General features: G+C 40.1%; 1 protein-coding gene across 1 annotated transcript in view; it reads left to right on the top strand.

The window, feature by feature from the left end:
* The window catches only part of MTM1 (myotubularin 1), a 108,120-nt gene that overhangs the window by 60,039 nt on the left and 33,768 nt on the right, over positions 1–14,313 (top strand). Inside the window, exons 7-8 of the mRNA XM_080911050.1 lie at positions 10,404–10,487; positions 12,862–13,011. Of these exons, the coding sequence (XP_080767176.1) occupies positions 10,404–10,487; positions 12,862–13,011 (234 nt within the window). The remainder of the gene's footprint in view (positions 1–10,403; positions 10,488–12,861; positions 13,012–14,313) is intronic.

Genomic DNA, 14,313 nt, shown 5'->3' on the forward strand with positions numbered 1-14,313 from the left:
AATAGTCTGTTTAATTAACAGGTTTATTCAGCATTATTTTAAGTTTATAATTCTACATGTATGTGTAGACTCATTTTCTGGATAGGGCCAGAAGTTGACACTGTGGTGTTTGAAATTATTCCTTTGAGACAATGTCCCTCACTGAACCTGGGGCTCACCATTTCTCAGCTAGGCTGGCTGCCAGCGAAACGCGGACTTCTCTCTGTCTCTCCCAGTGCTTCAGTTACAGACACCTCCATGTCTGTAACTTTTTACATGTAATCTGGGAATATGTGTTCCTTTAGCTCTAACGGTATCATCAGTGTGGACTCTCTATGTCTTGCTTTTTTGTTGTCCAATAGACATTACATAATGAATAGTCTTCTTCACTCCGTTTAGAACTACACAGTATTCTCTCAACTTTTACTATGTTTTAGTCTTTTCTTGATCGTTATTTAAAGACTTCCATGTTTGGCACAATATAAAAACTGCACTGAGAAGCCTTGCATATACATGATTTTGTATATATTCACAAACATCATGGGCTAACTGCTTTGAAGTAGAATCACTGGAGTCACTGTTTTTGCCAAATTCTGCTATATAGCAGATATCAGTATGCACTTCTGGTTACAGTGCCAGTTCTTAGCCTCTTCAGTGCGTTCCTATCCCATTGTTGCTACGATGGGCTGAATGATATTTTTTAAAAAGTAGTCTATTATATTTGTAGAGCTCAGAAGTGTGTGTGTTGAGGGTGTTTCTGGGATACAATCAAGGTATCTATATAGAGATGCATTCCTTGCAGACACTGGGCTGGAGTTGATTTCCTTTTGTTCCATGTGCCGTGGCCCCTTTGCTTCTCTCAACATCTTGCCTACCTCTTCCAGTTCATACTCTAAGTTCTCTTAGGATTACATGAGGGAGTTATAGATAATGCAAGATATTTTCTCCCTGTTTTAAGATCAGTTATTAGTGATCATTATCCCATCTGGAACATTAATTCTTTGTTGTGTATGGTAACATACCATTTGAGGAGGTTACAACCTCCTCATCTACTTACGGTATCTACGCAGTGGGTCTTCTAACATTTTTCACTTTGCAACCCTATAGGCAAAACTATAGGTTCCCAGTTCTGCTTTGTGGCAAGTAAAATTGAATGTCCCTTATACTACTTTCATTATGTCCTTCTCTGTTTGCCTTCTTAGTCTTCACTGTGAGGTGCAAGTGTTTGCTGCAATGGGACTTTGGACCTGTGTTTACGGTGCTTTTGTTATTGAGGACTTTAAGACAAACATTTGGTAGGGATCCCTAAGACCATCTTCAGGTGCATTGGTTTCACTAGAAGAGCTTGCAAGTCTCAACATTCTTTGGGTGCACAGGTAGGACTTACCATCAAAAGATACAGACTAGAACCAGCAAATGGGAAGGCTACAGAGCCCATACTGTTGAAATAGCTTTGTTGACGAGTCCCATACTGGCAGGTGGTCTGCGGTGCAGTGCATCAGTCATTCTAGCTCTGTACCAGCTATTGTTTGCAGCCCAGGATCAAGTGTATACTGGGTAAGTGCTCTGTCACTGAGCCACAGCACCAGCCCAGCTTTGTTTTCATTGTTGAAGGCATGGGATTTTACCGCCTACCAGAGAGGGCACCTAGCCCAGACTTGCCTTGAATATGCTGTATAACTGCAGCTGTCTATGAAGTCCTGATATTCTTTTTTAATTAACTAATTGTTTTACTTATTTACATTCCAAATGTTGCCCCACCTTTCCAGTCCCCCTGCCAAGAGTTCTTCACCTCATGCCACCCCCTTTGACTTTGACAGGGTGCTCTCTTCCCTATCTCCCTCATCCACCCATCTGTTCTCCCACTCCCACATCCCTCTTTCTGTAATTTTAATTTTTAAAATTTTATTTTTAATGATGGTTCTTAAAGGTTTTAACCTCCCTTCTAGTCCACCACCCACTAGAGGTATTGGGAAAAAAAGGACACAGGGGAAGTAGAAACTTTAGAAAGTTTCTTTGGAGCAACTCTCCCTCTCTCTTGTCTGCAAATTGGCAGTTCAGTTCATAGATTAGTGGCAGCAGCTCAGTCCACTTGCAAACACTTCACCCATATAGCCGCAGTTCAAGTCAGTAGAGTTGGGATAGCAAAGAATAATCAGTAGTGGTGGCACTATTTAGCAGAGACATCCAGGCCTCAGACACAGCTCAAGTCAGCAGGAAGGACCAGGGCCAACAGGAACTCCAGGAAAAGGTCTCAGGCTGTGCCTCTCTTAGAGAGGCGAAGATCAAAGAAGGCCCGAGACCAACAAGTGTTGCACAGATAGTTGTATTAGCAAGCCAAGCTCAGCCTGTCACTGTCCATCGAGTTCGATCTATACCCTCCAAACATTATGTGTCCTCCACAGGTCCTACCTCAGCACATGCATCTGTCTCAGCTGACATCACTCTGCCAATCAGCCAGAGTCTGCCAAACCCACCAGAACCTGCAGCACATCACCAGAAGTTTTGTGGTGCATTTCTCTCTATGGAGTGCCAACAAATGTAGCTCAAATATGTAATGCAAGACAGACCAATACATTTATGTTGTTAGCAAAGTATTCTTTATTACATTTCCTCTCATGTGCTTGCTTTAGCAGAACATCCTCTCTCCTTTGTCTACTTACACCAAAAGTAGTTCATCTGCCTTAGCCTTTTCTCTGACCACTTTAACAAAGCGTTCCTTCTCGTGTTTGCCCCAACAAAACACCATCCAATACAACTGACTTTCCAAAGAACCCTTAAGCTTTTACTTCACCCTTCCCTGGAGTATCAAGTCTCTACAGGATTAGGCACATCCTCTCCCACTGAGGCCAGACAAGGCAGGCCTCTGCTACATATGTGCCATGGGCCATAGACCAATCCATGTATGCTCCTTGGTTGGTGGCTTAGTCTCTGAGAGCTCTAAGGAACCTGGGTTAGTTGACAGTGTTGGTCTTCCTATGTGGTTGCCATCCCCTTCGGCTCTTTCAATCCTTCCCCTAACTCTCCCATAGGGGACCCTGACTTCAGTCTAATGTTTGCCTGTGGGTATCTGTATCTGTCCAAGTCAGCCACTGGGTAGAGTCTCTCAGTGGAGAGTTATTCTAGGCTCCCGTCTGTATGCAAACTATGGCATAAGTAATAGTGTCAGAGATCAGTGCCTGCCAATGGGATGGATCCTAAATTGGGATCATCTCTGGTTGGCCTTTTCTTCAATCTCTGCTACATTTTTTGTCCCTGCCTTGTGTTTTAGACAAGGAGAGTTTCTGGTCAGAAAGTCTCCACTGAGGGCCCTGTCTACACTGGAGGTGGTTCCATCTCCCCAGTTGTGTGCATTTCAGCTGAGGTTATCCCCATTGAGTCCTGGGAGCCTCTAACATCCTAGGTCTCTGGAATTTTCTTTCTAGAGGTCCCCCCGCAACTCCCACTCCCCATAGCTGCATGTTTCCATTCATTTTCCTGGCCCTCTGGGTTTCTTCCTGTCTCCTCCTGTCCTAGTTAGAGTTTTACTGCTGTGAACAGATGCCATGACCAAGGCAAGTCTTATAAAGACAATATCTAATTGGGTCTGGCTTACAGGTTCAGAGGTTCAGTCTATTATCATCAAGGCAGGAACATGGCAGCATCCAGGCAGGCATGGTGCAGGAGGAGCTGAGAGTTCTACATCTTCATCTGCAGGCTGCTAGCAGGCTGGCTTCTAGGAAGCTACACCCACAGTGGCACACCTACTCCAACAAGGTATATCTACGGAAAAAGGGCCACAACTTCTAATAGTGTCACTCCCTGGGCCGAGCATATATGAACCAGAATACCCTTGTACCTGATCCTGTCCCCCTTTTTGCTTCCCTCTCCACTCTCCCATCATCCATAGCCCTCCTTCCCTCTGCCTCCAGTGATTATATTTTTTCTCTTCTAAGTGGGATTCGAGTATTCTTATTTGGGCCTTCCTCTTTTTTTTATAAACTTCATAGCATCTGTGAGTTGTATCATGTGTATTCTGTACTTTTTGGTTAATGTCCACTTATCAATGAGTACATACCATGCATGTCCTTTTGGGTCTGAGTTACCTCTTTCAGGATGGTATTTTCTGTCCATTTCCCTACAAAATTCATGATGTCCTCATTTTTAATAGTTGAATATTCAGTATTCTGTTGTATAAATGAACCACATATTCTGTATCCATTTTTTTTGTTAAGGGACATCTGGGTTCTTTCCAGCTTCTGGCTATTATAAATAAGGCTGCTATGAACATAGTGGAGCATGTACCCTTGTTATATGGTGGCACATCTTTGGGGTATATGCTCAGGAGTGGAATAGCTCGGTTTTCAGGTAGTATTGTGTCCAATTTTCTGAGTAACCGCCAGATTGATTTCCAGAGTGGTTGTACCAGCTTACAACCCCACCAAGTGTACAGATAGATTGCCAGTGCATGGGTGTGTTGTCTAGGGCCATAGTATATATATAAGGGTGCTAACCATCCTGGTACTAGGGTAAAAGGCAAGCCAAAGCTTGCAGAACCTGTCCAATCATTTTTTTAAAAAGGTAGATGTGTGTGTGTATGTGTGTGTGTGTGTGTGTGTGTGTGTGTGTGTGTGTGTGTGTGTAGTTTTCATAGTACTGGAAGGTGCACAATCTACCTGCTGCTAGAGGAGAAAAGTAATCATCAGCTTTCCCCAACTATGATCCCTATGAGCTACAATAATAAGTGCCCCGACAAGATTTATTTATTGGAACAATAATGGCACAAATGTTATAAGATTATCCAGCCATTTTGTGGTTGGATGCAAAGTCTGCTCTACAAGATAGAACCCATACCTGGCACTGCTATTGGGCCAGAAACATATGACTAGATAGGTCATAAACCCTAAAGGAGAAACTAATACTATATTCTGCTAAATGCACATAGTAATTGTAGCAGAACAACTTCTAATGACTTACTGCTAGACCAGTAGATTAGTGCATCTTCCAACCCTCACCATAAAAGCTCCTTCATTTTACAATAGATGACATTTAAATTTACAGAAAACCAAACACTGTCTTGTGCTCAGCCCTAAATGGGATGTCTTTACCTTTAACCCGAGGCTTGGGGAGAAAGATTTTAAGAGGCACAGGTTGTAGACAACTGTAAGGAAACTGTTTTCCAGGCACAATGAGATAGCTGCCCATATGCACTCTGTGATTGAGATGGAGGTCTTGGATTTGAGAGTTGCTGGGTGAGGGAGTATCTGTCTTCTTTTAGGGTGTGACCACTGGTAGGTTGACATATATTCCAGGGCAGGACCCACTCCCAAGAATATTTGGTTAACACAATTGGTTGTGATGACTGGAAAAAAATTACAAGAAATTAGGGATGTAGGGATGTGGGGCTGGATCTGGGAGGAGCTGAGGGAAAAAATCAATATGATTAAAACACATTGTATAAAATCTCAAAGTATTTTTCAGTTTCTTAGACTGCAGTACCTCATATGATTCTTTAAATTTAGGGGTTCTTCAGATTTTCAAGAAAATATTTTCTGAAATGAAGAAACCTGTTTCTTAAGTGTAATATAAAAGATACAAAATGAGGTGACTGTATACCCTAAAATGGTAGATCGATTGGTAGCTTTTACAAAAGTCATCAGAAATTAAAATAAGAAAAAACTGGTCCCTTAGACTCCTGTTAAACTAGTGTGTAGTTTAGGCGTAGAAACACAAACAAACCTGTCATCTAAGCACTTGAGAGGCTGAGCAGAAGCAACGCCAGGAGCTGGGCTCATCCTGCTCTTCATAGAAAATTTCAGGCGAGCTAGAGTTTTAAAGTGAGACCATGTTTGTCTCAAGAAACAAACAAAAACTGTCAAAAAAGAACCACTTAGCAAGTGGTTTCCTAGAATCTCGAGGTCTGTTTACTTTATCAAAAAAGATAATCTTCCCAAAACTCCATGAACGTGTTGCTGTGGGCAATCTGTCTTACTACCACACAACCAGGCCCCACGTTATAAAGATGTGATGTTAATAGAATTGTCTTCATCTTCATCAATCTAACTCTCAACATCCAGTACTGAGACGATACTACAGAGGAACTGCACTCAGTCAGGAAACATTTACACATCTCAATAAAGTTTTAAATACCCAGTCTAAAATTAAGATACATGTAGTAAAATACCATATGAAACCCATGACTTTATATGCTAACTTAAAATAAATTTTAAAAAATTTTTATTTACATTTTTTTCAACTTTTTTATTGGATATTCTCTGCATTTACATCTCAGATGTTATCCCCTTTCTGCCCCCTCCCATGGCCCCTCCCTCTCCCCTTACATCCATGAAGGTACTCCTTCTCCCAACCACCCTCTCCCACTTCAGCACCTTGGTATTCCCCTACACTGGGAAAACACGCCTTCACTGGACCAAAGGACTCTCCTCCCATTGATGTCAGACAATGCCATCCTCTGCTGCATATATACCTGGAGCCATAGGTCTCTCCATGTGTGCACATTGGTTGGTGTTTTAGTCCCTGGGAGCTGTGGTGGGTTTGGCTACTTGATAATTTTGTTCTTCAAGCAAATCTTTATATATGTGCCATTTTAAAATAACGTCTAAGCAAAAGCTAGAATCTGTTGTTATTTTGGAACTTTTTCCCCAAGACCCAACAATGCTAAATATAGCTAAATGAAAATGACAAGCTATATTCTATACGTCCAAGCTAGTTTTTCCCCTGGTGTAAAATCAGGGATTTTCATTTCAACTTTAACATTTTTAACATTAAATGTCCTTTAACATTTTTCAAATGTTACATTGTGCTATTTTTAATGTGGACAAATGCACACGTGCTCTTTTTGTTGGTCTCCACAGCTTGACTAGTAGGTATTGGAAATGATAGCATGCCCAAATACCAATACAGAATAAAACAAAGAAAGACTTGGACACTTGCTGAATTCAGGTCTAGGCCTGACTTTTCTAACATCGTGTGCCAGTCTTGATATTGTTCACTTACATAAGATGCGTTGAAGGAAACTCACCGAAGGCTACTTGGAGTCCCCCTTATGTTCTCTGTAAATATGTGATTCCATTATTATAACTTTAAATAATAGTCATTGCCCAAATACCTTGACTTCAGATTCCTACGCATCTTGCTCTAGTCTATCTGTCCTTCTAGGACCAGTGAAGGAGGGAAATTAGCTCCTAGAGACCCTAGAGATTTTGGTTTACTAGAGGTGAAGTGGACATGGGAATCTTGAAATGGAACTTGCCAAACATACCCAAGTTCTGAGGCAGAAGACATGGCTGGGGAAGGGCCGTACCCACAAAGGAACCTATAAACAGCACACTGAGCAGCGACTCATCACCAGTTCCTGGCAAAACATGTCACTGTTCTAACTTTGCTAGGTTAGGGACAAATTTGAGAATTCATAAGCAAAGAAATGGAACAAGTACTAAAGCAGTCAAGAGAGTAGATATTATCTTCACCTGGTCATGTGGCAAGTCAGTAGGTGCATCCTCACTTACTAAGTGAACGATTCTGCTTGAGGTTGTTTTCTCTCAATGAGGCTTCACTTCTGAGATGGAGAGTCAAAAACAGGCCCACGCAAGGTTATGTTTGGGAATGTCAGTTCACTAATAAAATTCTAATGGCCTCAAAGCTCTGAATTGTATTGTCTAGAGGATAAAATAAAATGCCAACTGAAAACAGGTCAGGGAAGCCATTAACTTCAAGTTAAAACATTTTTCAGACAGCAACTTGGGTTAGGCTGGTAATAAGTTACCACTTGTGGGAGAACTTTATACTTTTTAATTATGTGTGATATATGGATTTTGTTATCTTTGCTTTGATTTCCTGCTTAATATTTGTTTTCTGTAATTATCCACCTTTGTGTTATCCAACAGTGAACTTCCATTGTAAAATTCATGGTTCTTTCTCTTATCTAAATCTTTAAGGGAAAGAAAGGGAACTGTCTGGGTATATTCTGCTTTGAAAGCTATAAGCATCTGTTGTTCTAGAATGGTTGTTTCCCTTGAGCCAAATGGTTTCCCTATAATTAAAAGCTAATTTGTTGGAATGGTGAAAATAGTGGTTTAAGCTTCAAGCATTTCCCATCCCGCACTCTGATACAGCATTGTACGTGTTGCTATGTTATTTCCTGAAGAGAAATTTTAGCAATTAATGTGATTCAAATTTTTTTCCAAAATATTTGAGCTATGAGTCTGGCTTTTACAGAGTGATCTAGGAACTCTTCCTGTCACTGGTTTTTTGCTTCCTGTACAGGGGAGTGGGGGAATTTACACTGAGGTATGATGTCACCTATAAATATGTTAACCAGTTTTGAGAGCTATTGTAGGGCACATTCACAAGCTGTAAGTTGGATGTGCCTGTGACCTGTGACCTGTTCACAATGGGAAGTGTCATTATAAAAGCAATTTCTTCTTGAGAAAGGCCATCTGATAGTTAGCTAATGGAGACCTTGTCTTGTTTTCATACTTATGACAAAAAAGTCACTGCCTGTACTCTATTTCTCATTAGTCTAAAGTGTTCAGAAGATGGTGGTTGATTTTGACCATATAGCTTTAATCTTCTGAGAGTAATTTTGCAATAATTTTTCATATAAGATATGTGAAAGAATGCTCAAGGCAACAATGAAGTGTTATTATCAAGGATTGAGACATAGTAATAAGTACCTAGAAAGTGTTGTTGGCCTTGAGCATTCCAAATCTATAACCACACATCCTTAACTCTCAAATTCTGTACTATCTACAGCTTTTCCCGTGTCATAGCATTTAGGGATAGTAAGTATTTACCCAGCCTAGGTACTGACCAGGGTTTAGATGGTCAGAGCAGTGATATAGCAGATGTTTTCCTTTTTAGAGACGTTCATCTAAAGTGTGAGGTAAACATCAGTTAACAGACCTTATTTCTTCTCCTTCTTGGCACCAAATAATTAAGCATTAAATCAGTGTCCGGCTGAGGCCTTGGTCAGTTTCTTAGGTCGTGTGGTAGCTAATATGTTAGGCACATGCTATCCACTGTTGACTATAGCACTTGAGTTTGACATTGTCAGACTTGAAACCCACTGAGAGTGCTGTATACATGCATGGTAAAATTCAGGAAGACAACAAGATCCAGCATTTTGGTGGTCTATTTTTTACCTTAACTTTCTTGCTATTCAAAAATAGAAAATGGTTGCTGCAAATGAGACTTTTCCAAAAAATCCATGCAATGTAGAGGAAGGGACACTGGCATTCAGTGTAGTAACAAGAGAAAGTAGACAAGGGGATAGATGCCTATTGATCAAGCATCCAGCCACAGAATCACCAGGGTTTGCAGGGGTTTCAGGACTTCACTGGGTCATTCAGTCAAAAAAAGAACTGTGTTCTGGACCAAGCCTATTTTAGCTAATATGTGTAGAGGATCTTGAGGTGTCCAGATGGCAGATGGCCATGTGGAGCATTAGATGCACTTCTACTTTTGCTGTGAGCCAAATGGGAAGCCGTGGGATGATTTTGGCAGGAGAATGGACTTGATTTAACTAAATATTGCAGCATTGCTGCTCTGACCTTAGAGATGTATAGTTGAAAATAATCAGAGTTCCTGTGATAAGCCAAGTGAGAGGGTAAGCAGGTGGCCAGAAGGCTAGCACTACACTACTTGGCTCAGTCACCTGGGAACATGACCTTCTCATTGGCTAAACAGAGGAGACTGGAAAGAAACTGGACTGCTGGGGTGGAGCCTAGGGTTTGGTTTGTGGTGTTAGCCTCAGAGTCACCCCCACCTTTGATATACCCGTGTGTGGGGATTATAGAGTTGACACATAGCCACATTCAGAGCAAGGAGCTAGAATGGTCACTAGGGAACAGATGGTATTCAAAGCTAAGAAATTCATCAATAGTGCCTTGAGAGGTCGGAGTCCTGTCATTTCAGAGGCTGGAACATCGATTCAGAATTCACAGAGATCAGTTAATTAAGTTTTCTAATGTTCTGTCCCTCTTTAAATAGATAAATATGTCATGACATTCTCTTGAGACAGGTGCACTATTTAATAATCATTGCTGAATTTCTTTTTTTAGTGACTTAACTAATCAGTTGATAATATTTAATATTCATAGGTATTTTTTAGTCTAGAAGTCTGGTGTGTGTGTGTGTGTGTGTGTGTAGCATTATTTTTTTAAAAGCGCAAAGATGGCATTTGTAGCCATAAAAAATCAAAGTTTTAAAAGTAATTATTCCTGAAGATAGAAGATTTTGTAAGGCGTGCCTTAATTTTCCACAGTTGTTTTGTTGTTGTTGTTGTTGTTGTTATAAGTCTCAATGTGGGTTGCATTTTCATAGTTAATGAATCTATAAAATTTATTTGTGAAAAATTATAAAGTATAAATTATAGACTATCTCTTCACATTGAAATGTAAACTTCTGTTTCTGGCCTTTCCTAGCCATTATTTGCATTTGTAAATGAAGAAAAGTTTAATGTGGATGGGTGGACAATTTATAATCCAGTTGAAGAATACAGAAGGCAGGTAAGTCATAAATCAATTCTCTGGCGTGTGTTGAATTGCAAACTTGCATTGGAAAATTATATTGTTGGTTATTGACTGAAAATAAGTAACAGCCTTGGTTAGTATGTGTTCATGGCTGTGGTGTCATCCACATTTTGTACAATACACCTGAGTTTTTTCCTCTTGTAACTACCGAGCTCCTTCTGAGAACGGAATGACTAAGTTCTGCTTCCTTTCCTAGCTGAGGAACTTCCATTTTGTGGTGTTCATGAAATATGAAATGAGTCAAATACTGAGGGTCTATAAAAGTCAAACCTTTATACATTACTTTGTATATGTGTGTAAGCTTAAATATTACTAATCTTTTTATTTAAGTTATATATGTTCTGAATTACAGATTTAAAAGTGTTAGAACTTTTTTTACAGTTGATGTATAATATCTACAAAGAGCTTTATTATTCTCTCACATAAAGGTCATCTGCATGTATGTTTATTTGTTATAATAAGAGCATGAGATTTAGAATATGGAAATGTCTCAGAAGGTAAAGTGCTTGCAACATGAGAACCTGAGTTTGGATCCCCAGAACCCATGTTGAAAGCCAAGTGTGGTAGCCTGTATCTGTAATCCCATCACTGGGGAGAGATACTGGAATATCCCAGGGGCTCTCTGGCAAGCCAGTCTGGCATGTCACTGAGCTCCAAGTTCAGTGAGACCCCAGTTTCATAAGGTAGGAAAGAGTACAGGAGACCTGATATCAATATTTGCCTTTCATATGTGCACATACAAGTATAAATGCTTGCAAATATACATACATGTGCATACACACACATGCTATACATTCCATACCTACCCTATACATAGCAAGAAAAAAGTCTCCCAGAACTTTTACGAGGAATATCGAAAGCAAGCATATTATGTAACAAAAGCCACAATTTGACCTCTAATATAACAGCTAGGAGTTTTGCAATGGAATTTTTCATATTTCTTCTACGAGGCTCCTAAAATAATTTGGAAATGTTATGAAATGAGCTTTCGAGAATGAAATTAAGGCCAGTTGCTCTGTAAGAACAAGTGAACACAGAGTACAGTTCCAGAACTGGAGCTTGGGAAAACTTCCTAGCCACCCCTTCCATCATCGTGACCCTGGTTGACTTCCATTTTCAGTGTTGATCAGTGGATTGCACATTCACATGCAGATTTTACCCTGGGGTTAAATGAAGGGAAGTTTTGCTATAATCACAGTTATGGTAGATCCTGTGAATCTGCTTTAGTTCTGTAGTTTCAAAGGGTGTGTACCTTTCACTTTAATGGCCTCTGTTCTAGACTGACTACTGAGGTGGAAGAAAGCATTATTCATGCTTTAGAAACCTCTCTGACATTATGTATGAAATCATTTTATCTTGTCTTTAGTTGACATTGACAATAGTAAGACTGGCTTCAGTTTGAGCTTCTAGCTTAAAACAAAAACATTTCCTGTTTTTTTTTTTTTAAGAATTGCATGCATAGATGAACTTTTGTAGGTATTTTTTTTCTAGACTGCCATTATATTCAATCTTTTTTTTCTTGTAACTTTCTTATGGGACTAAAAACTCTCTAGTTGGACTCAGCATCAGACTCAGCATCTGTTTGACCGTGGTACATAGGGCCAAACCTAAAGAAAAGGTACAATGTCTGTCCCCAAAGCAAAAAGCCACCATGCTCACGTTCATGTGTGTGTTTGTGCATTTGTGAGTATGGGGAGAGAATATTCCACCACCTCTGGTTTTGTCCATAGTGGATATAATTTTGTGTCTCCCTATCATACTAGCAATCTGTTTAAAATACTGACTTCACTCCTTACACAATTTACAGGATGATCCTGGGTACCCAGGCTCTTGATTTAAATAACTTGTCGGAGGTGGCGAAATGAGCCTCCCCAAAAGGATTCTCTCCCCCATCCCCCAGTGCCTCTTTCCATGTGGGAGCAGACTGCATCATTCTCTCTGTCTAGAGCACGGAGAAGTTGGAGCTGTCTTGAATCCCTCAAGTAGACACAGGTTAACACTGCCCATGGCACTTTTCTTTGGAACAGAGGGGAAGGGGTGCATGGGTAGGAGATGAACTTGGGCTCATCTGTATCACACAAGGAATAAGGAATATGTCTACAAGAAACAAAACGTCAAATTCCATAAAACCTAGAGTTAGGAGAAGTAGTTTAGTTATAGAAACCACCGGTGTTTTGTCCGTGTGCTCATGTTGTCTGGATTGTTGATTTGACATCCTTATTGTAAATAGCTGCCAATCACTCTGTGGTCAAAGAGGCATGTATACATTATGGTAGAAGGAAGACAGAGCCCAGATACTGCAGACAAGAAGTCATTTCATGCTGACTTAATGCTTCCTTTTGTCCCGCAGGGCCTGCCCAATCACCATTGGAGGATAACCTTTATTAATAAGTGCTATGAACTCTGTGACACATACCCTGCTCTTTTGGTGGTCCCCTATCAGACCTCAGATGATGACCTTAGAAGAATTGCAACTTTTAGATCCCGAAATCGGATTCCTGTGAGTATCATGTCACAGTTCCCTCAGAAAATGCCTTTTCTTTCATAAGAACAGTAGTCATGTCATTGAGAGGAGCATTCGTTTTCTGATGAGTACTTTCCAAGGACCTACTGCAAATTGGGAGAACAGCTGCCTTCTATAAGCACCAAATCTAGGGTGCAGAAGGAAGACAAGAAAGATGAATGCATCATTGAGAGATCACAGCCCAGTGTGATTCCCATTGGAGGGAAGAAGGGGCCCTTGGTTGCCATCAGCATTATGTCACAATACCCAGAGTGGTGCTTAATGTTGGTTAAAGAGAAGACCGGACTTTGAGAACATGTGTTCGTGCAGGCTTTTCTGCAGATGCTAGGGTGTGCTCACTCTCAGCCTGTTTACAGGCGTTCAATCCTCTTAATGAACTGGAGTCAAGTACAGACTATTCCAGACATTATGCTACCATGTCACTGAACCTAGCTCACACAGTGCTCTTTTAGTCCTTAAATATTTATACACATGTCATACTTTCTACTTGGTACATAAATTTTATTGATTAAAAACTTAAGAGATTGTTTTTTCTTCCTCTGTTAATTTTCTAGAGCTGTCAAAATAAGTACATTGGGTTTTGTTTCAAATTAGTAGACTTAAAAAAAAAAACAGTGGTAGAAGAAATTAAGATTTAATGTCACCTTGCCTTTGATTTCAAAGTGTAGACATTTTTGTCCTTAAAAGGATTTCTTGGAGGGGAAAACTTTGTATATTGTCAGCCTATGATGAGTTCTAATTTTTAGAATATCTTGCTTCTCTGATCACTGTCTGTTCATATCTTCCTGATAAAATTGTACCTGAAAGCATATTCTTTAGCTCAGTTTACTAAAATGTAAAATAGACTAGAATTTCAGTCTTCTGTTTCACTTGGACATGTTTTTCTGTGCTAGAATCTCAGGCTGTACTACTGTGACACTAGACATTGCTGTCTGCTATGTGCCTTGCTTATAATAGGCTACTGGGCTACTGTGGTACATGTGCATGTTTGGTTTACTATCTATTTAGCCTTCATTGAACATCTGATGTATCAAAGTTCGTGTGTCCATGGGGTTGGGGGGTGGTTGTGTTTTATAGCATATAGGACAAAAGGGAAAATGACACAGTTGTGCCTAAACCATTGACCTCAGTGATGATAAAAAAGAATTTAACATGTTCTTTAACATGTTTCTCATACTTTGTCAGGTTACCAACTTACTTTTTCTGGAAAAAAAATTAGGACTAAGCTGTCTTTTCATTTTTATAATGATATATTAGGCATCATAAGCCTGATGGTAC

The sequence above is a fragment of the Micromys minutus genome (assembly GCF_963924665.1).
Source record: "Micromys minutus genome assembly, chromosome: X".
NCBI classification, from domain to species: Eukaryota; Metazoa; Chordata; class Mammalia; order Rodentia; family Muridae; genus Micromys; species Micromys minutus.